The 20,422-nt window shown below is 41.0% G+C and overlaps 2 protein-coding genes and 1 non-coding gene across 4 annotated transcripts in view; 1 reads left to right on the forward strand and 2 right to left on the reverse strand.

Annotated features, from left to right (window-relative positions):
* LOC122652246 (protein FORGETTER 1) overlaps positions 1 to 14,519 on the forward strand; it is a 62,749-nt gene extending 48,230 nt beyond the window's left edge. For both annotated transcript variants that reach the window (XM_043845932.1, XM_043845933.1), the window contains exons 30-32: positions 2,313 to 2,441; positions 12,514 to 12,625; positions 14,110 to 14,519. In XM_043845932.1, coding sequence (XP_043701867.1) covers positions 2,313 to 2,441; positions 12,514 to 12,625; positions 14,110 to 14,141 — 273 coding nt within the window. In that variant the 3' untranslated portion in view covers positions 14,142 to 14,519. The remainder of the gene's footprint in view (positions 1 to 2,312; positions 2,442 to 12,513; positions 12,626 to 14,109) is intronic.
* A 1,497-nt stretch (positions 14,520 to 16,016) lies between these two features.
* On the reverse strand, positions 16,017 to 18,027 carry LOC122651216 (peroxidase 7-like). Its single transcript, XM_043844522.1, has 3 exons — positions 17,773 to 18,027; positions 16,909 to 17,251; positions 16,017 to 16,450 (listed from the first exon to the last, which is right to left on the reverse strand). Exons 1-3 carry the CDS (start codon positions 18,004 to 18,006, stop codon positions 16,017 to 16,019), a joined length of 1,011 nt encoding a protein of 336 aa, XP_043700457.1. The 5' UTR covers positions 18,007 to 18,027.
* A 1,459-nt stretch (positions 18,028 to 19,486) lies between these two features.
* Positions 19,487 to 19,560, reverse strand: TRNAN-GUU. The gene has a single exon. It is a non-coding gene; the product is annotated as a tRNA-Asn (tRNA).
* Positions 19,561 to 20,422: the final 862 nt, after the last annotated feature.

A 20,422-nucleotide genomic window follows, 5' to 3' on the forward strand; every position in this document is an offset into this window, starting at 1 on the left:
TCCTTTTCTCTTTGGCTCTGGAAGTCCTCTCTAGAAGCCTCCAATCCAAAACCGATCTCCATCTCATCTCCCCTATCCCCAAGTGCAAGCATATTAACCTTACTCATCTGGCCTTTGCAGATGATCTGGTGATCTTCTCTAAGGCCAACCCTTCGTCTATCTCTGCCATCATGGATTCTCTCCTCCTCTTTGAATCCCTTTCAGGTCTCTGCATCAATCTCCTCAAATCTAAAATCTTCCTCACTGGCATCCCTGACTCGGACAAAGATTCTCTTTTGCGTCTAACAGGGTTCTCCATTGGCTCCCTCCCTGTTAACTACCTCGGCCTTCCCCTCATTCCTACTAGGCTGCCCAGCCATCACTGTGCTCCCATGCTTGACAATATTCGTAAGAGACTCCAACTTTGGAAACGCAAACTCCTTTCCTATGCTGGCAGACTGGAATGTGTCAAGTCTATCCTCCAAGCCTCTTACATTTATTGGACTAGCATTTTGGGAATCCCCAAAGCCACAATCAAGGCTATGGAGCCCCTCTTTTGCGCTTTTCTCTGGAAAGGGTCCGATTTCGCCAAATTCCTCCATCCCACTAGCTGGAAGTCCATTTGCCTCCCCAAATCTGAAGGAGGTCTGGGTATCCATCGCATCTGTGACTCCAACACTGCGGGTATCCTCAAGTTGATTTGGAAAATCTCTTCCCGCCAGGAATCCATTTGGGTCAGTTGGGTCTATTCCCATCTTCTCAAATCTGATTCCATTTGGACTATCAAGATTCCCTCGGATTGTTCTTGGATTTGGCGCAAAATCCTCCTCAGGCCTCTTACCCTCCGTGGCACATCTACCTCCATTGCTGATGGCTCCACCATCTTTCTCTGGCTTGATCCTTGGCACCCGCTTGGAATCCTCTATAACCACCTTGGCCCCAGGGCGATCTATTCTTCAGGTCTCCCTAAAGCTTCTCCCCTTTCTAGCCTCTGGGTCCTGGGTTCCCCCTCTACTTTACCCCTGTTCTGGCAATCCCTCTCCCCCCTCCCCCCTCCTTGTAGACAAAATCATTTGGCTTCCTTCCCCCAATGGCTCCTTCTCCTCTAGTTCAGCCTAGAATTTTGTTCGTGAACCCAGCCCCACCGTCCCCTGGCACAAATTAACCTGGTTTAAAGGCCACATCCCTCGCCATAGCTTTATTGCCTGGAGATCCCTTAGACTTTGCCTTCCTGCTGCACCGTAGCATCCCTGTTTCCCCTTCTTGCGCCCTATGTTGGAGTGGTCACGAGGACATTGCCCATCTTTTTTTTGCCTGCCCCTTTTCCTCCACCATCTGGAAAAAAGCTCTTTCCTTCATTTGGCCCATAAGTAGAAGAACTTTGGACTTTGATCGGGAATGGAGCTGGTTAGCCAAAGCTTTCTCAGGAAACTCCTTCTGTGACACTATAGGTAAGCTGGTCTTCTGTGCTGCTATCTATAATATTTGGATGGAGAGGAACCTTAGGAGATGGACTTCCAACTCCCGATCTTTTGATCTGATTTGGAAAGCCATCTCGTTTGATGTTTCTTCTAAAATCAACTGCGGCCGCCTTGCTAATATTTCGGACTCCCCAAGGAACAGGCATATTGTTGTCTCCTGGGGTCTTGATTTGTCTCTTTTGAGGGCCCCCTCCTCTGCGTAGGCTGGGCTGGACCTCTTGTCCCCCTCCCCCCCCCCTCTCCCTTTGTATATTCCCCTTCCCCCCTCTCTGTTCTTCCTGCCCCCTCCTGGGGTAAGGTAATATATTTATTCAACCAAAAAAAAAAAGTATTTGTCCCAAAATGCATTCCTGCATGGCTGTTTCTATCAAAGATATGTTTTGTTTATTTGTGGGAGTGTTTCAACTGGAAAGGAAGCTGTGGGGGTGGGAAGGAGGATGAAGAATATTTTTTTAAGGCAACTTGTAATTTCAGTTGTTTTAGCTTTGTCATGATTCACTGTGTGCTTAAGAGAACCAATGGGGAAATAAATAAATGAACAGGTAAAATTAGTGTTAAAGACGGGGAGAAAAAAGGATGCTAGAAAATGTGTCCTTTATTATTGACTTACAAGAATGTGAGTTATTATTTTTTTATTATTGACTTATAAGAATGAAAGTTAATATACATTACTATAGCATGAATATTGTTACATAATACTAATAGGTCCTACTATCAAAAGTTCTTCTGATTGTGAGAGATCCAGTTTCTGATTTTGATTGCTAAGATTGCATAGAATATACTAATTTCCTATAAATTTCTCACGTGTACTTATATTTTTCCCATCATCTAAATGTTTAACTTAAACTGCAGTGCATGCATGGTCCAAAATGTAAGCTTGGCAACTTCTGTACAGTGGGTAGAAGATTGCAAGAAGTAAATGTTTTAGGTGGTCTGATCCTTCCTGTTTGGGGAACTATTGAAAAGGCCCTTTCTAAACAGGTAACTGATTTCATCGACTGGTAATACATAAGTATCCTCTTGCGTCAGCATCGTCCTTTATAGGTTCTGAATGGTTATTAAGAACAGTTATGGCATAAATTTATACCTTCTATTCTTTTACAATTCTTAGCTCATCAACTAAAATGGGATTTTTAATGAAAGGAAAACATGTACTGGCATATTTCCATAAGTATATAGTGGTTTGGGCCGTGGTAAGAAAACTCCTTTTGGTTCTCCCCTGTTAAGTAAGAAACCCAAATTTTTTTTATATTTTAATTTTAGAAATTGTGGTTGGAGGATTAGAAGAATGTTGAAGGTTGGGATTTCCTAGTTTGTAATTGGTGAGCCAAGTCCCAATTTCCTTCTACAAAAGTTTTTTTAAGTCCTGCTTCTGAGTTATCCAACTGTGAGTTGGCTCTTTCAAGTGTTAGCTTGCTAGTGAATACCAAGATATGTGATATCAGAGCAGTCAGTATGGTTTCTTTCTAACATCATATGTGAGGGGAATGGAACAATATGGTCAGATAGTTAACAACTGATAAGTGCTGTTGAAGAAATGTGCAATACACCAACAGCTGGATGGGGATTTTTATAAAAAAAACTTGTATTGTCATTAGTCTGAAATCAGTTGAACATTTTGTAGTATATGTAATGTAGCTCACAATAGGATAAGGATCCTATTAGAGGCCAATCAACAGGATCTAAATACAGCTGCTGGTTTGGCTAGGCAGTTTAGGCTGTTTAGGGCAAATCTAGGGTTTAGGCTAGGGTTATGGATAAAAGTCATATATGGTAATGATCAGCAGGTCTAGGAGGTTATTTTGATATAAAAATATTGAGATTTGGATCAGTTTAAAATTCCTGCAGAATTAGGGTTAGGGTTTCGGGTTTTAGAAATTAAGAAAAATTAGGGTTTTGATTTGGAGATTGGAGTAGGGTTTTGGTCAGATATTAGAGGGGTTAGGGGGAAGGTTCGGCTGTAATATGAGCTGGATTGGATGGCTAATTAGGTCTGAACAGGTTTTTGGCTATTTATGGTTTAGTGGAGATGAAGGGGAATTAGGGTTTGAGTGATGGGAAGAGGCAGCAACTTAGATTGAGTATGGAGGGTGTTGAGGAGGAGCTGTGGTCAAAGTATGAGAGGATTCTGATGAGGGAACAGATCTGGATAGGTTCTAGATAAATTAGGGTTTATGAAATTAAAACAGAAAATAAAGGGATCGAATGGGGAAGGAGAATGGAATGATAAAAACAAAAATTAAACTCAAACTCACCACTGGAATCCACCGGCATCAGCTTGAATGATGAAAGATGAAACCACCTTCAGAGAGAGATCCTCCCAGCCGTCACGGCGTAAGGAGTCGCAGGAATCCACCCACCCTTTCCACCTTGAAATCCACAAGGATGCACACTCAAAGGAGCAGAACAGTAGCAGCAGTCGGCCAGCAGCAGGAAAACAGTCTTTTTTTTCAAATTTCAATGTGGGGGAGCCTCCCACGATTTCTACTTTTATAATAAAAGGCCAATTGGCCAAATCCTAGTACAAATTAAAGTCTCCTCCTTCTAAAATCGTGGAAGGGAGAGATTTAATCTAACTTAACTAATTTAAAAGAAGATTCCATACTAGCCAATAGGATATAAGGACCTATTGACCAATAGGAACACTTCACTTAAATTAGACCAATTGAACCAATTGGATGCAACCAATTCTAAACCGGTTCAATCAAAAAACAGGAAAATAAACTAAGTATGGAAAAATAATAATCCTAATCTATGGCTCCCTATTCAAACCCTAAGTTCAGGGCTTCTTCTTCTTCTTCTTCCTTCTTGGAGCTGCATCAATATGGTATGAGAATTCTAGTGTTACAGTTCAGGGATGAATCAGAGTTTTGAGGAAGTCAATTGAGATGATTGGGAATTTTAGCTGCTGACCCATGAAACCTTTAATCAAGCAAATAGATAAATTTTTTGACATTCAAGTTTTAGTTGATTCAAATGGGTCAAAAAGTGTGTTTGTGTAGGGTTTGAAATTGTGTGGTTAGGTTGGATGGGGAGTTCAATAATAATTGATTTCAACAACATCTCCTTGCCATAGGATTATAGTTGGGGCTAGTTACAGGTTAGGGTTATGGAAGAAATTGGTTTGGGATTAAGCTTTGGTGTGAAGAGCAAACAGTGGGTAAGATAGAGGGCTTGTTATGGAAGAAGCGAACAGTGGAAAAGTTAGAACTGAACCAAGAATTGAAGAGAAAAGTGGAATCAACATCTACATACTATTATAGTGGTACCAGTTAGTGTAAAGAAAGAGGGGTGATGGGTTTCTGGCAGCCTAAAGGGTTAGGATTCAGAAACTCAAATAACCAGGATCACAATGATGTGACAAATAACCAGAATTCAAGAACAATTAATAGCAATAGATCAGCAACTCAGATAATTGTGAAATTCTGATATGAAGTTTTTTTTTTTGGTGAATAAAAAATTTTATTACCAAAAGGAAAAGGGACAAGAAGGGGGGGGGGGGGATTATACAAGGGGGAAGAGAGGAAGGGGGGGGGGAGAGCAAACCCGCTAGCGGGGTCTCAATAAAGAGACATCTAAACCCCAGGAAACAACAATATGCCTGTTCCTTGGGGTGTCCAGGACGGCCTTCAGAGGCAAAACACTAAGCTTGGAGGAGACATCAAAGAAGATGGCTTGCCAAATCAGGTTGAACGAGCGAGAGTTGGAGGTCCATCTTCTAAGGTTCCTTTCCATCCAAATGTGATAGAGTTGCACCAAAAACAAGTCGCCCAATAGTGTTGCAAATGGTTTGCCCAGAAAAGCTCGTGTCCAACCAAAGCTACTCTCTGGCAAAGGGAAGAGGTCTCCTAATGCGAGGCCAAATGAAGGTAAGGGTTTTTTTCCAAATGGTAGAAGAGAAGGGGCAATCAAAAAATAGGTGATCTATGTCTTCATGTCCGGTTCAACAAAGGATACAGGAGGGGGAGACTGGGATTTTTCTGTGAAGAAGGAAGGCTTGGGTTGGGAGGCAAAGTTTGAGGGCTCTCCAGGCTAGAAAGCTATGTCTGGGGATGTGGCCTTTGAACCAGATAAGTCTATGCCAAATGACATGAGGGGCATGGGGTTTAGCTAGGTTCCAGGCTGATTTAAAGGAGAAGAGGCCATTTGTGGAGGGAAGCCAGATGGTCTTGTCTGCATGGATAGGGGGGGATGGGGGGGAGGGGAGGGAGAGAGTTCCAGAACCGGGAGAAGGAGTGGGGGAAGGGGGAGGGAGGCGTCCAAGTACCATGGGCAATAATGACTGAGAGAGGGGCGGACTTGGGAATGTCGGTGGAGTAGACAGCTCTCGCTCCAAGAAGATTATAAAGGACACCGTTGGGATGCAAGAGTCAAGCCAAAGGGAGATAGAGGACCCGTCAGATATAGAGGAGGAGGTGGCGCTAAGAGCCAGAGGGCGCAGAAGAAGAATCTTGCGCCAGACCCAGGAGGAATCAACAGGGGTGGTAGCAGTCCAGATGGAGTCCTGTTTGAGGAGGTGGGAGTATACCTAATGAACCCAAATGGAATCATGCTTTGAAGAGATTTTCCAAATCAACTTCAGAATACCCGCAGTGTTAGAGTCGCAGATACAACGGATTCCAAGGCCTCCTTCAGATTTGGGGAGACAGATGGATTTCCAGCTGATGGGGTGAAGGAAATGAGAGGTTTCCTTACCTTTCCAGAGGAAAGCACAGAAAAGGGATTCCATGGCCTTGATGGTGGAGTTTGGAAGACCAAAGATGTCGCTCCAGTAAATGTAGGAGGATTGGAGGACCGAGCGGATACATTCCAATCTACCTGCATGGGAGAGAAGACGGCCTTTCCAAAGTTGGAGACGCTTCCGGATATTGTCCAACATGGGGGTGCAATGGTGGCTTGAGAGCCTGGCAGGAATGAGGGGGAGGCCAAGGTATTTTACAGGGAGGGCTCCAATGGAGAAGCCAGTGAGCCGTAAGAGGGTATCTCTGTCAGATTCCGACACACCAGCAAGGAATAGTTTGGATTTACAGAGGTTGATGCGAAGGCCCAAGAGGGTTTCGAAGAGGTGGAGGGAGTCCATGATGGCCGAGATGGAGGAGGGAGAGGCTTTGGAGAAGATCATAAGATCATCAGCAAAAGCAAGGTGAGAGAGATTGAGGCTTTTGCATTTAGGAATGGGGGATATGAGATGGATGTCAGTCTTGGCTTGGATACTCCGCGAAAGGACTTCAAGAGCCAAAGAGAAGAGGAAGGGGGATAGGGGGCATCCTTGACGAATTCCAACTTTGGAGTTAAAGAACCCCGCAGGGGAGCCATTAACAATGACAGAGAAGGAGGGAGAGGAAATGCAGGAAAAGATCCAACGGATGAAAGGAGGAGGGAAACCCTTCTGAGCTAGCACCTCACAGATGAAGTCCCATCTAAGGGAGTCAAAAGCTTTGTGGAGGTCTATCTTCATGAGGGCAGCGGGGGAGTAAGATTTTCTGTCAAAGCCTCTGACAATTTCAGAGCAGAGAATGATGTTGTCAGCAATGCTTCTGCCAGAGATAAAGGCAGATTGATTGGGGCTGACAAGGGAAGGAATGACAAGTCGGATTTTGTTTGCCAGGATTTTGGCAATGAAGTTGTAGAGGAGGTTGTAAAGAGAGATGGGCCTGAAGTCAGTTAGGGAAGAGGCCCCTGCCTTCTTGGGGATGAGGCAAAGGAAGGTTTGGTTGACCTGCTTGAGCTGCCCGGGGTTGAAAAAGAAGTTGCGGATAGCCTTGATCAGATCATCCTTGATGTGGTCCCAGCAGCTCAAGAAGAACTCCATGCTAAAACCATCAGGGCCAGGGGCTTTGTTGGACTTATGGGAGAAGATGGCCTGGGTTATTTCCTCGTCAGAGGGGATCGCAACAAGAGAGCTAGCGAGGGCCGAAGGGACAAATTTGTTAATAAGATCAAGGGGAAGAGGGGGGGGGGGGAGGGGGAAAGGGGAGGGTTGAAGATGGAGCTGAAGTAAGAGGCAGCTTCACCTTTGATAGCGGGGACAGAGGAGAGTAGGGAGCCATCACGAGCAAGGAGGAGAGGGTGATGGAGTTGGTGCAAAGCCTAGCTTTTAGAGAACGGTGAAAGAAAGCCGAATTGGAATCTCCAAGCTCAAGCCATTTGATACGGGCCTTCTGACGGAGAAAGCTTTCTTCCGAGGAGGCTAGAGAGGAGAGCTTTCTCTCGTTGTCAGCAAGAGAGAGGTTGAGGGGGTCAGCTTGGAGACGGGATTGGACAGAGGCAAGATCAGCCCGACAGGTGGTGACCCTAGAAGTGATGTTGCCAAAGGTGGTAGAGTTCCAAGATTTGAGGGCAGATTTGGTGAGACGGAGCTTTTTGGCAAAAGCAATGAGAGGGAGGGAGGGGCAGTAAACAACAGAGCTCCATGAAGAGAGGAAAGTGGGAAGAAAAAGGGGGTGCGAGGTCCACATGTCAAAAAACTTGAAAGGCTTAGGGCCAAAGGAGGTGTAAGGCTGGATGAGGAGATGGCAAGGGTTGTGATCGGAAAGGCCAGGAAGAAGGAAGTTGGCATGAGAGTGGGGGAAGGAGGATAGCCAAGAATCATTGACTAGAAGGCGATCCAGTTTGCAAGCAATGCAGTCGGTTCCCCCTCTGCTCCATGTGTGCGAGGAGCCAGACCACCTAAGGTCCATAAGGTCAATGTCATCGAAACAATCATTGAAGGCTTTGACAGAGCTGTAGTCAAGGGGCCGTCCTCCAATCATTTCAGATTGAAATCTGACCACGTTGAAGTCCCCACCTACCCCCCAAGGAGTAGTGCCGATGCCCGCTTTGATGTGGATCAAATCATCCCAAAGGGCGGTGCGGTCGGCAGCCCGATTAAAGGCATAGACAGCCGAGAGAGAGAGAAGGAAATATTGGAATTGGGGAGAGAAGGTGAAGAATCTGGGGGGAAGAGTGGGAGATGGAGATGTTGATTTTCAGAGGGTCCCAAAGAATCCAAATCCTACCATTAGGGGAATGGTTATAATTGGAGAGAAAGGACCAAGAGGGGGCGATGGAGGCAGCAATGCGAGAGGCATTCTGCTGCAGAACTCTAGTCTCTAAGAGGGCGCAAAAATTGGAGTGAGAGCTCTTGATAATGGCTTTAATTTCTTGGTGCTTGGCTAAGGAATTAAGCCCCCTAACATTCCATATGAACCCGGCAGATATGGGGAAACTAGAGAGGGAGGGGCGTCAAAGAGCGGGGTGGAACGCTCTTGTATCTCCTACGGAAGTACAAGATAGTAGGACGAAGGCGGGGTAAGAGAACAACATTGCCACAAGTGCTAGGAAGGCCCAAGAGGGGGGGGGGAAGTGGAGGAAGGCTCAAGAAGCAGCACTTTTACATCATTAGAAACATAAGATCCTAAAAATTTGGAACTCAGATATCTCAGAAAATAATGAACTAATAGAGTTAAGATTCTGGTTAAGAACAGTTCTTAGGCTATCAAATATGATATCAAAATATCAAATAAATTTGATGGTTAGATTAGGAGTTATAAATTTATCTTACTTGAGTATTGATGGAGAAGGAAGAATGCAGAACAAGAAGAAGATATGACTAAGCATCCCACCTAACCTTAACTGGAATCCCACCAGCCACTATTGTCTTCCACCAATATGACACTGATTCTCACTGAATAAAGAAAAGGTTCAAGCCAAAATCTCATTAATCAAATTTGTGTACAAGGCTGGACTTCCTTAGAAATTTCTATAGAAGACTCAAAAACAGGTTCAAACACTAAAAAGGAAAGGCCTAAACCAATTCTCAACTAATAAGGTAACATAGAGTAGAAAACTAAAATAATGAAGGAAACTGACTCAAAACAGGGCTGGACTTTATAGAACCTAAACCAGCCTAACTGAAACACTTAATAACATTAAAATGAAGGAAATAAAGACACTTACAAGATTAACCCCATAAACGAGTGACCCAAGTCCAATAGAACCCATCCATTGCCCAAATTAAGGTCTTTCTAAGCCCAATTTTGCAGTTTTAACTGTTTCACTTGCATGTGGACCTGGACGTCCCATGCTGACGTCCTAAGTAGGATTCACTTATAACTGGTTTGATAACTCAAACTTCAATCTCAAGTAGTCTCACAAAATTCAAGTAAGAGTAACTGAAACTGTCTCAAATCTCAAACTAAACAAAAATATAGACATTAGACCACAACTAGACTAGACCCATCTTGGCCCCAAAAATAGGAAGTGGAAATTTTAGTGGGAGAAACAAATTATTACATAAATAACCAATACTTTAAAATCAACTCAGAGTTTGGCTGCATGAATCCTATTTCACCAGTGAACTCTATAAAGGGTGTATCCAGTGCACGAGGCACCTGCCACTGCTGGGTCTGGGGAGGTTCATAATGTACTCAGCCTTACCCCTGCTTTCGCAGAGAGGCTGTTTCCAGACACGAACCCGTGACCACTTGGTCGCAATGGAGCAACCTTACCTGTCAACTTTATATGAAGTCATATTTGTTGTTGAGCTAAAGCCAGTTCATACTTTGCTTGCCAATTTACCCCTGGTCATTTTTAGCCTACATCTAGTTCTCTTTAACTCCTTGAATTCACCAATGCATTCAATGGCTTTCATTGTATATTTTGTACATTCGAAATGACTTTATCTTAACATACACATGGGAGCCACAACTAATTTACCTCAAATGTGTTCACCTTTTATAGAAAACTAATATAGAAAACTCAAAAATAGATTCAAAACACTGTAAAGGGAAGGCCTAAGCCGCCAATCCTTAACTAATAAGGTAACCTAAATTGACTAGGAAAGTGAAATTATAACAAAAAAACTGACCCAAACAGGACTGGACTTATAGAATCCTAATCCAACGCAACTAAAACACTTGATAACAATTACTTGCAACTTAAATTGAACAACATAGAACCAGTTCAATTGAGCTTTAACCCAAAACAACTTAAAAGTAAACTAAGTAAAGAAACAAACTAGCTATCCCGTTTGCAACCTTATTACCCATGGACTATTACATTGAAAACTTAGTGGACCAAAGCCCAACATGTATAGAACCCAACCCTAGACTATTTTTTTTTGCCGATTTATCTGCATCATTTTAAGGCACTTCCCCTACATATTTGAGGTGAAACTTGAGTGGGATGGATGTTAGTAGGTTACATCCCATATCACATAATCCCATAGTTGTCACGGCGTCACGGCGATCCAAGTCGGTGGAAGGGTGTCACGTCGATATATCGACATGTCGCCCGCCATGGCGTTGCCATGGCGAGCATGTCGATCATGTTTAATTTTTTATTTTCTCTATTTTTAATGTCATTTAGTATGCTATAATATATGTCCTATAACATCAACATGAAAGTGTACTACACTACTACTAATATACTATGCCACTATGGTTTAATTCATGAAAGTGTAACTAAAGTCACAAAACAAAAATAACAATTAAACTGGTTTTTAGGCTGAACTAAAACACAAAATCAAACTATCAAAGTACTGGTTTTTCTGCTATAACATTAAGTTGAAGGGGGGAAGAAAAAAAAAACTGAATTATGGACTAATGGAGTTGAATATGTGCTGCTGTTGTGTGTGGCTGTGTGCAGGGTAATATGTTTATTGTTTTTAAACTTTATGATAAATTGATAATGTGTATTGCAGGTGTATACTTTTAAGTTACACCTCCAATAGACATTAATAAAAAAGCATCTAAGCTATTAAATGGTTTTAAAAAAAAAAATTTAAATCTAACTTTTATATATACAAATATTGACCGATATGCCAACATATCGTGGTATGGCGTCCATGGCGACGCCATGGCATCGCCATGGAAGCCATATTGAACGATATATTTACATCCACCATGGCGTAGCTTGATATGCCACCTCTCCCAGCGCCAGGACGCCATGGCGACGCCATGACAACTATGCATAATCCCACCCATGTCTATTCTTGCCTACCACATGGCAAAGGTGAACTTCTTCTAGCAATGGTAAGTTGCATCAAGAACTTTAAGATGTAAACTTTACCTGGCTTCAAGACTGTACCGGGTGTGGTCCATGCTTTGAGATAAAAAATAAATAATCTAATTCTAATTCAATGCTTCATGCAAAATTTTGATTACTCAAAATATGTGAAGTGGGGAATCAGCACTCCTGTGTAATAACCTGCGACATGGACATTCAAATGGGGCTGAAAATTTGTCGGTTGGTAGACCCCAAGGCGCCATCCTCATGTCAAATTCCACTATTCCAGACCAATCTGAGTTTTCCAAGTGACAAAATAAGAAATTAAAAAAAGGGAAAAATGTCTCTGCCCGGGACATACTAGTCAAGGTGTCACCTAGGTGACCATCTTGGAATCCAAGCGCCTTGACAATTAATGTCACCTTGGTTGCCTAGGTGGGTGTTTTGGTGGCCTTTTTGGTGTCTCCTTGCGTCCAGGCCCTTTCCAATGCCTTGGGTCACCTAGACACCGTGACAACTATGGTCCGGGAGCATGGCAAGTGCACCCAGACACAGGATGGGACAAAATGACCGCCCTGCCCCCCCTGAAAGGCGTAAATCATGCCCCTTTTGATGCTTCCTCGTGCACTCTCATTGGTCCCTGTGCTGACGCTGTGAGCATGTTCCCGGATAGAGAACGCGTTCCCATTTAAAAATATGGCCTACCAAACGGGTGTGTAGACATACATTGAAGAGTATGCCTGCATATGTGAGTGTGTAGTGAGTTTTTCGGTCTGAAATGTAACACATGGCCAATCCGCATCGTGCCTTAGATATCCAACGTTTAGAATTGCCACATAACTCTTCCACATGGCAAAATACAGGGAATGATCATATGAAATCATCACTGATTGTGATCATGTGTATATAGAAATGTGTATTGGCAGTATGACAGTTGATTCTTCAATTTTTTTGGAAACATTATGTGCTGAGGGCTAATAATTAGACTTTGTAAAGACTGTATGTCACTTGTTAATTTTTGCATTTTCCAGTTACAACAACTGAAAATTAATAATGATCTATACAGGTCCGCCAAAGCCATAAGCAGCTCCGAGTTGTGCGCATAGAGACTACTACAGATAACCAGAGAATTGTTGGGCTTCTAGTCCCTAATGCGGCTGTTGAAACAGTGCTTCGAAGTATGTTTCTCTCCATGCCTGATGAGTATCATACTCTCTATATTTTGCCTTTTTTACCCATTTATTATTCATGAGAAGGCAGGTATATTAACCATGTTACATGGCCTGATGAAAATCCCACTTTTCTTGAACTCCCCCCCCCCCCCCCCTTGTAGACTTAAATTAAGTCAGAAGATTCTTTGCATGGTCCATATTAAGGGGTTCTGTGGCAACTATTACCATTGGATAGATATAGCTTGGTCTGGATGTACCATGTGTCAATTTCAAGGCCAAATTAAGTATAATATGCCCCTCATGTCTTGGCCATTCTTCTGTATTTACAGCCATCCATTTGTTCTCAACCAGTTTTCAGATCTTTTTCCTAGTAGATTTTGTAAGATTTATTTTGCTAGAGGTACGTAAAAGGTTGATCCCATTTTTGCAGCAACATTTATTCTTCTAGGAAGGTGCTGTGATGCTTTTCCACCATTCTTTTGATGTATTTATAATTTATAGAAATCTTGTTAGACAACTTATTCAGCCTGGTAAACCAATCAGTTTCTGTGCTTCTAAACATCAAAGGGACCATCTGGTCCTATAGCTTTCCCTCCCTCCATTATTCTCAAAACATCTTAAGCTATAAACCTAATTCTGTGGAAGTCCTGTTTGTTCAGTCTCTTGAAGCTTACTATTTTCTCCTAAATTGTCGTCACCTATATGGCCCTCATCTAATAATTGTTTACTACTCTTCCATCTCTATTAATAACTTGGGTACAAACAAGCCTTTGATCTTTAGTGCATATAACTTGATCTGTTTCTTTGCTTTTATTCTTCCTCATTTTTGCAAGTTCATTGAAATCTCTATCTCCTTTGTAGTGAAGCAAACTTACAGTACATGTTTCTTTGTAGTTACCAAATTTTTTCTTACTGCTTTTAAGCTTCTCTTTAGCATTTTATAATCTTTATTGTTTATAGAATTATAGTCTCTTGTGATGCCTCGAACAAAACCTCTTAAATAACAGAGATTTTGTTTCATCACTTTGTTGGATTTCCCTTTCCCCTTATATTACCAGTGGTTGTCTCATTCCTAAAACTTCCATCGTCCTTTCTCAAGATCGAATTTTGGTTTTTTGATGGTGTCCCAGAGTTAGGGTTCATGAAACACTTCTTCCTTTTTGGTCTTTCCAAGTGGCTTCCTTCTCCGTACCTGGACTTGTCTCTAGAAGTGACCTCCGTGCTCATCTCGTCTGTCTCTAAAAGTGACCATCTGTGTGCGTCTTTTGTATTTTAATTCTTTGGATCCTAGTTTATTAACTTCCTTTTCTTCTGTTAGGATGTTTCTGATTCTATTAATTAGGTTGCATGCTTAGCTTCCAAAACCTCATATGGCAACCTAAAGAAATCAAAGCTGACCAACAGTGTTCTATATTGAAATTTTTTGTTGCTGATCAGTGTGAAAGGCTCAAACAAGCATGAATTAATGTGCCTTAAAATTTCTTACTCAGATTTATCATGGGTTCAAGATATTGATGATTGATCAGGCAGAAGAAAGGATTGGTTTTGCTTTTTAGGAGATAAATTGTTGATTTTTTTGGTGGAGGGAAACTACCCACCTGTCTAAATGATTCAGCTGTTTGCATTAGTGATTGGTTGCAGTTGAAGAAAGCTACATGAAATATCCATGTAAAAACAGGAGAGGAAAAAAGAAATGTGTTTTCTACTTTCTGTAATACTGAACATCCAGTCACCATTGTTAATTGGCTTTTGTCAATTTTTGTTTTAGCATGTGTCTTGTAAATTATGTAAGATTGAAAAGAAAAACAGCGGTACTGGTTTCGGTCCTGCCCTAACCGACTTGTAATACTGTAACCAGGCATCCGAATTCAAGATTTAATGAAAGTTACTGTCCATCCAAGCTTCTTATTCAAGTGCATAGCCTGATAAAGGCCCATACAAGCACTCCTGAACATCCAGTACACTCCTAGAAGCTCTCTTTTAGTATAATCTAAATAATTTATAATCACTGCACTAGAGGCTGGTTTGAGTGAATCCCCCTAGTTTTTAGCATTCCTATTGCCTTAAGATCAAGTTCCTGGTTGGTAATTGTTTCATTGGACTTGGCAATTATTGTCTGGATTTCATTGCTGAGAGCGCTGTATGCATTCCTATTAGCATTGCCTGCAGGGGTTTTTGCACCTGCAGATGTGCAGTCAGGGTATTGCACTATCAGTGAGGGTCTACTCGTGGGTTCCGGTTTTCCTTCAGCTTTTGCTGAACGAGCTTCTGAGCCAGGCTTCCAACCATGCCCAGGAACCCATCCTTCTACCGTCTCCACTATTTTTTGAGCTTGTTCATGATGATCTTCATAAACTTCTTTTCCTTTGGACTTCCATCTTCAATAAAGATGTCAAACAGGTTAGCCAGCTTATGTTGTTTTCATTGCTGATCATCTGCTTCAGTATTTCTATCAGAAATGAAAGAGGCAGAGACTTGTTCTTGATGCAGTGGCCATCCTGCGTATCAAGGGACAGTTTCTCCACTACGATCAGCATCTTCATCGAGACGGTAGTGGTTGTTGTTGTGGTGATCCCATGAAGGGATGAATCCCATGAAACTTGAATCTGTCTTGTTCTGTCTGGTGCAAGAGTTGTTTGAAGCCAAAGCTACATCCATATTTTGATTCACGTGAGGAATGCTTGGTGCTCTCCCCTACCCGTTAATTGGCCTCGTCTTTCAGGATCTGAAACAAATATCATGTTGGGACTGTCCACAAAATCCCTGAAATCGTCTGTAACCCATGGTTAAGGTTGGATCGGGACGGTCTCGTCTGATACGGAGCTGGATCAGACTGAAATGCCCCTGCTTGTTAATTAAAAATCATTTTATTTACTTTTTTACCCTAGGATCGTACCAGTGGATACGCAATCGAACTATTGCACCAACATGCTTCAACCTAAACAAGAAACGGAGGAAGCCTAATGGAGAGTCTAGGCGTGTGCCAGAACCAAGTTGAAAAACTACAGCCGTGTGCATTGGTGCAACGATTCTCATAGATCCACTTTACTGTGAGGGGAATAAGAAGCTCAAAAACGGGGTGAACATCTTGATTACTTGTGAGGTGCTTGAAGGTTCAAGAGCCTTGTAGGGTTGTAGTCTATAATTTCTTCTCTTTGTTAGGAAAAATTCAACGGAAATAGGTACATAGGTTTACTTTCAAGGTTTATAATTAAGATTTAGGGTTTTATATTACAAGCAAATTTCTCTAGTATAAAAGTACCCTTTCTCTTCATCAGTAACAGTAATATCTCAAATGTATAACAACATGACTATCTCAAAAATATCTGAAAAATACAGCTCATCAACAATTTATTTCAACGCAATTATAGAAAACAAAAAATGGCCAAAAATCATCTTAGTGATGATCAGATTTGACCACACGACGGCGAGGATTGACTAAATTGCAGTTCTGTCTGATTTCACCTTCATTTTTGCCTGTAAGGACTTGGATATTTCCAAGGTTCACCATGGACACTGCAAACTGAGAATTGAAGACATAAGGTTGAGAAGCCAATGTGGTAACAAGAGGCTCAGTCCTTGCATCACTGACGAGCTCTTGATCTGTCAATAGCAATCCCTTCTTCTCCTGAAGATTTGTGTAGTATGCTGTATCGAAAACCGTTGGGGTTGTAGCATCAAGTTCAACAAATTCTGATGACCATCTGCATTTTCTTCTCAAGTAGTTGAGATATTTCCAGTCAATGGATGGATCAGGCTTGCCGGTTCCGCTGAAGTTATATAGCCGGAACTGCAGCGAACCACAGGTGCTCCTTCCAATAGTGTGTGCTCCTGAAACCCACATCCATGTCACAGTTAATACATATCTATGGTTCTTTTTTTGAGGTATATAAGAACATGAACACTTAAGCAGATAAACTGCAATCTTCATTCATTGTTTAGAATCACAAAATTCCTAGGCATAACTTAGGAACCCTTTTAATAGGGGATTCCTTATGGGGGTCTTCTTCAATTCAAGTCTTAACACTCTTAACTCTAGTCCATCACCTAATTTGGGCCTAGAATTGGATTGGGCCTGGTTTTGTTCCTGGGCCTATTCAAACTTCGCAAAATGATTAGGATTAAAGTTTTTCTCAATACCCATAATAAAACCCTTCTCTAGTCCAATCAAAGGATCGGATCCCATGGTTGAAGAGATTCACTCTTCATCACTGGGTCCAAATGATTAAATTTGAAATAAGAGAGCTACTATACATTAATTAACAAGAAAGTATTATGATGGGTTTTACCTGAGAGAACAACCAAATCAACAATGTTCAACCCACGAGCTTGGTAAAATTCTACGAGTTTAGTGACACTTTCACGGCCCATTGGAACCTGATGGGCTTCCACGGCTAAGGACACCAACCCATCCTTCCTTCCCATGGGAACCTCCCAGAATGGACCTCCAAGCCTAACAGTGGCATCCCTAGTAGCAGCTGTAAGGATATCTGCACAAGAAACTGTCTTGGGACAAGCCTTCTCAAGTTCTGCTTTGATATCATCAATCACTTGAAACCCTCTCAGTGTCTTGCTATTTTCTGAATACCTTTCACTCTTTGTATGGTTTAGTAGAATGGAAGCATCACACCCCTACACCATCACACCCCACACACACACACATTCAGTCAATCACAGTCATAATCATATAAACAAACAGGGCAAGAGATCTCTACTTGGTCACATTGTCTCTACACAAGCGTTTGGACCAATGGATGAACACACCTAGGTATCTACCCAAAGGCAGAGGCATCATCTGACGGTGCCTTGTGAGAGGGCGTAGAAAACACCACCAAGTACAGATCTTTTTCCCAAACCTATATGACAAAATATCATCAAAACAAGATATTATTTTAACAGCCCAAAGCATGGTTCACTTCAATGTATGGGTATTGGGGGAACCCGATACTGATACCGATACCATACCAGTGGTATGGAACAGGGGATGAGGGGAAACGGTCCGATCCGGTTTAATAGAGTCGATCCATATTGATATCGGTATTGACCGAGACCGATACGGGTAGTACCAATACTAATACCTAAGACCTAGGCCCAAAGACATATATGGTGCAAAATTGGACTATTGAGACCAAAGATTCAATTTTTTAGCTTACCCTAACAGAACAATCATGGAAGTGCAGCCTCATGATAGCAGGTCCAATGGTGGGATCAGTGGTAATCCATTGATTCACTTTCCTATAGATAATGGCCTCTGCATTTGGGCAGCTCTTTTGGTAATAAGAGATTGCCAATGACTCTGCTGGTGACACGGCCAACCTTCCACGGGCTGATACCAAACCCAAATGAATCACAAATACAAGAAAGACTAGGGAAAGAGAGGGCTTCATTTTTTCTTCTTCTTCTTCTTCTTCTTCGAGTTCTTCTTCTTTCTTGTCTTCTTCTGCTTCTTCTTCTTCTTTCTTCTTGAACACAGAAACCCTAGAACAAGAGAGAACGTGAATGTAGGTTCGAGCTATGAAGTGGTATGTATAGATATGTAAGGTTTTGAGGAATTATAAAAGAAGAGAACGTGAGACGCATACCAGTACCCAAGTATACATGCCAACCTGTAAGGTTAGATAGGGAATGATTCTTTTTTTTATTTATAAAAAAACCAAGTCAAAGTTAATGTAGTTGTTAAATGTTTTAGGATTCAAGAAGGCACGTCTTGCCATAGAAATGGGTATGGAGGATAACACGTGGTGTTTATGTGAGATTTATCACCAAATTTAGAAATTAAAATCAATTAGGGAGGTGGGTTTACTGGCCACCTTTCACATGGTTTTGGGTCCAATATTGATTTGCCATGTGTATCCAGTGCAGTGGTGTGGGACCTACAGGTTGATGGGTCCCACACAAGATTTCCTTATATCAAATCAGCATGACTGGAAGCCCTTCTTTTTTTTTTTTGGATTTAAATTTAAAAGGAATGATGGAGGTCATCCCTAAATGTGCTGAAAGATTCCCCTGGGCTTACTAAAATGCAAATAAAAAAAATGTAAAATGAAAAAAAATAAAAAAAAGTAGGCACTGACCATGGTTCTGTGGGTGATTCACCTGGGCTTACAATTTGATCAAGCTGGTTATTGATGAATTTTGTCTCAGTCAACATTAGAAATGTAAACGGATTGAATATTTGGTTATTGCATTCAGATATTTCTTGATCAGATATGGATATTCCTAAATGGATACGGCTGCAAATCGAATTTGGAATTTCGACTATCCTTTTAAGAAATGTATAATACTCCTAAACTTATAATGTTAGAATATTTTTTTTAAGGGAAACTATAATAGGGAAAATGTTTTCAATATGCTTGTATTGATATACCTTTTCCATTACGCTAGCGATTTTTTAATTACATGGCTCGGTAATTTTGTATGGTGACCATCCAATAAATTAGGACCTTTTAATAGGACAGCTATCAAATTTGGTAACCTATCTTAACACTATAATAGGGCTCCCTCCTCGCCGATTTTTGCAATAACTCTTATTGAATTAACTTCTTAGATTTTTCAAACTTTTAAACTCTATAAGAATATTAAATAAGACTAGAAATTTTTTTGTGATAATAGATTTTTTTTTTAATTTATTTGTGATAATAGATTTGAAATGTACTTGATACACTAATATGAGATATATGAATTAACCTAGATTATTTTGCATGTAAGCTCTTAAAACTAATCTTGTGTTTTATATGTCCATGTAATTCTCTCCCTTCTTTCATCAAAAAATAAGATAAATCAGATCTGGCCTGGGTTGTGTATAGCCCAACGCCCAGCCCATTATGGGGGCTAGGAAGTCCAACAAAAAATTTATATTTAATAAAACGCTAGAAGAAGGGCTTGAACCTTCGACCTTGTGGTTAACAGCCACACGCTCTAACCAACTGAGCTACTCCAGCTTTGGTTTGTAAATTAAGAATTACTTTTATAAAAATAATAAGTTAATGACGTAAGAGAGTTATAGCTTATTTGGAAGAGAGAAATAATGGAAGGAGAGGAGGAGAGAGAGAGAGAGAGAGAGATTTATCAAGGTATACAAGCAAACAGTAGAGTTATATCAAGTAATCAATCAAGCTAGCAAGTAATTTTGACTCTAAAACAATATGTCAATCAGGCTTATTATAAATGTATACTTGCTTCTGTGTGTACTCTAATGGCTCACTTCTATTTAATTAATTCCAATAGCTATGCTCAAACCAAGCTCAAGTAAAAAGAGTTTAGGTAGAAGGCAATTATATCCTTTTTATTTTCTGTTAGTTTTTCTATGGATATTAGGGTTAGCAGTTATCAATTTTTCAAAAAGTTACCAACTCATGAGACTAAAAATTATCTATTCTTGGAACTAAAACTTATCAAACTAGCAAGTAATATTGCATCACCCCAACAAGGGCCAAAAGTGAAAAAGCTATCAAGAAACATCAGAAGGGTTTGTAGAAGAAGATGCCAAATAGGGTTATAAATAATGAGAGATTGAATTGATGATACATGCACAGATTTGGGTTGGCAAGTAGCATTGATGTTAAAAGTAAATCTATAGACAAAAAATATTGACAGATGGTATTGGTAGCTATAGACAAAGTCAATTGAGGAATAATCCATCATAATGAGGAGAGGTTTGCGGTTTTATTAATTCCATAAATTTGAAGTTACGAAGTAGGTAATGTACACCATATGATTCCATATATCAATGTCAATTAATTGTCTATCATATTTTTAAGAAATGTTTCTTTATTCCTCATGAAATAAAAAATTCCTATCCTA

This window comes from Telopea speciosissima, chromosome 2 (assembly GCF_018873765.1).
Source record: "Telopea speciosissima isolate NSW1024214 ecotype Mountain lineage chromosome 2, Tspe_v1, whole genome shotgun sequence".
NCBI lineage: Eukaryota > Viridiplantae > Streptophyta > Magnoliopsida > Proteales > Proteaceae > Telopea > Telopea speciosissima.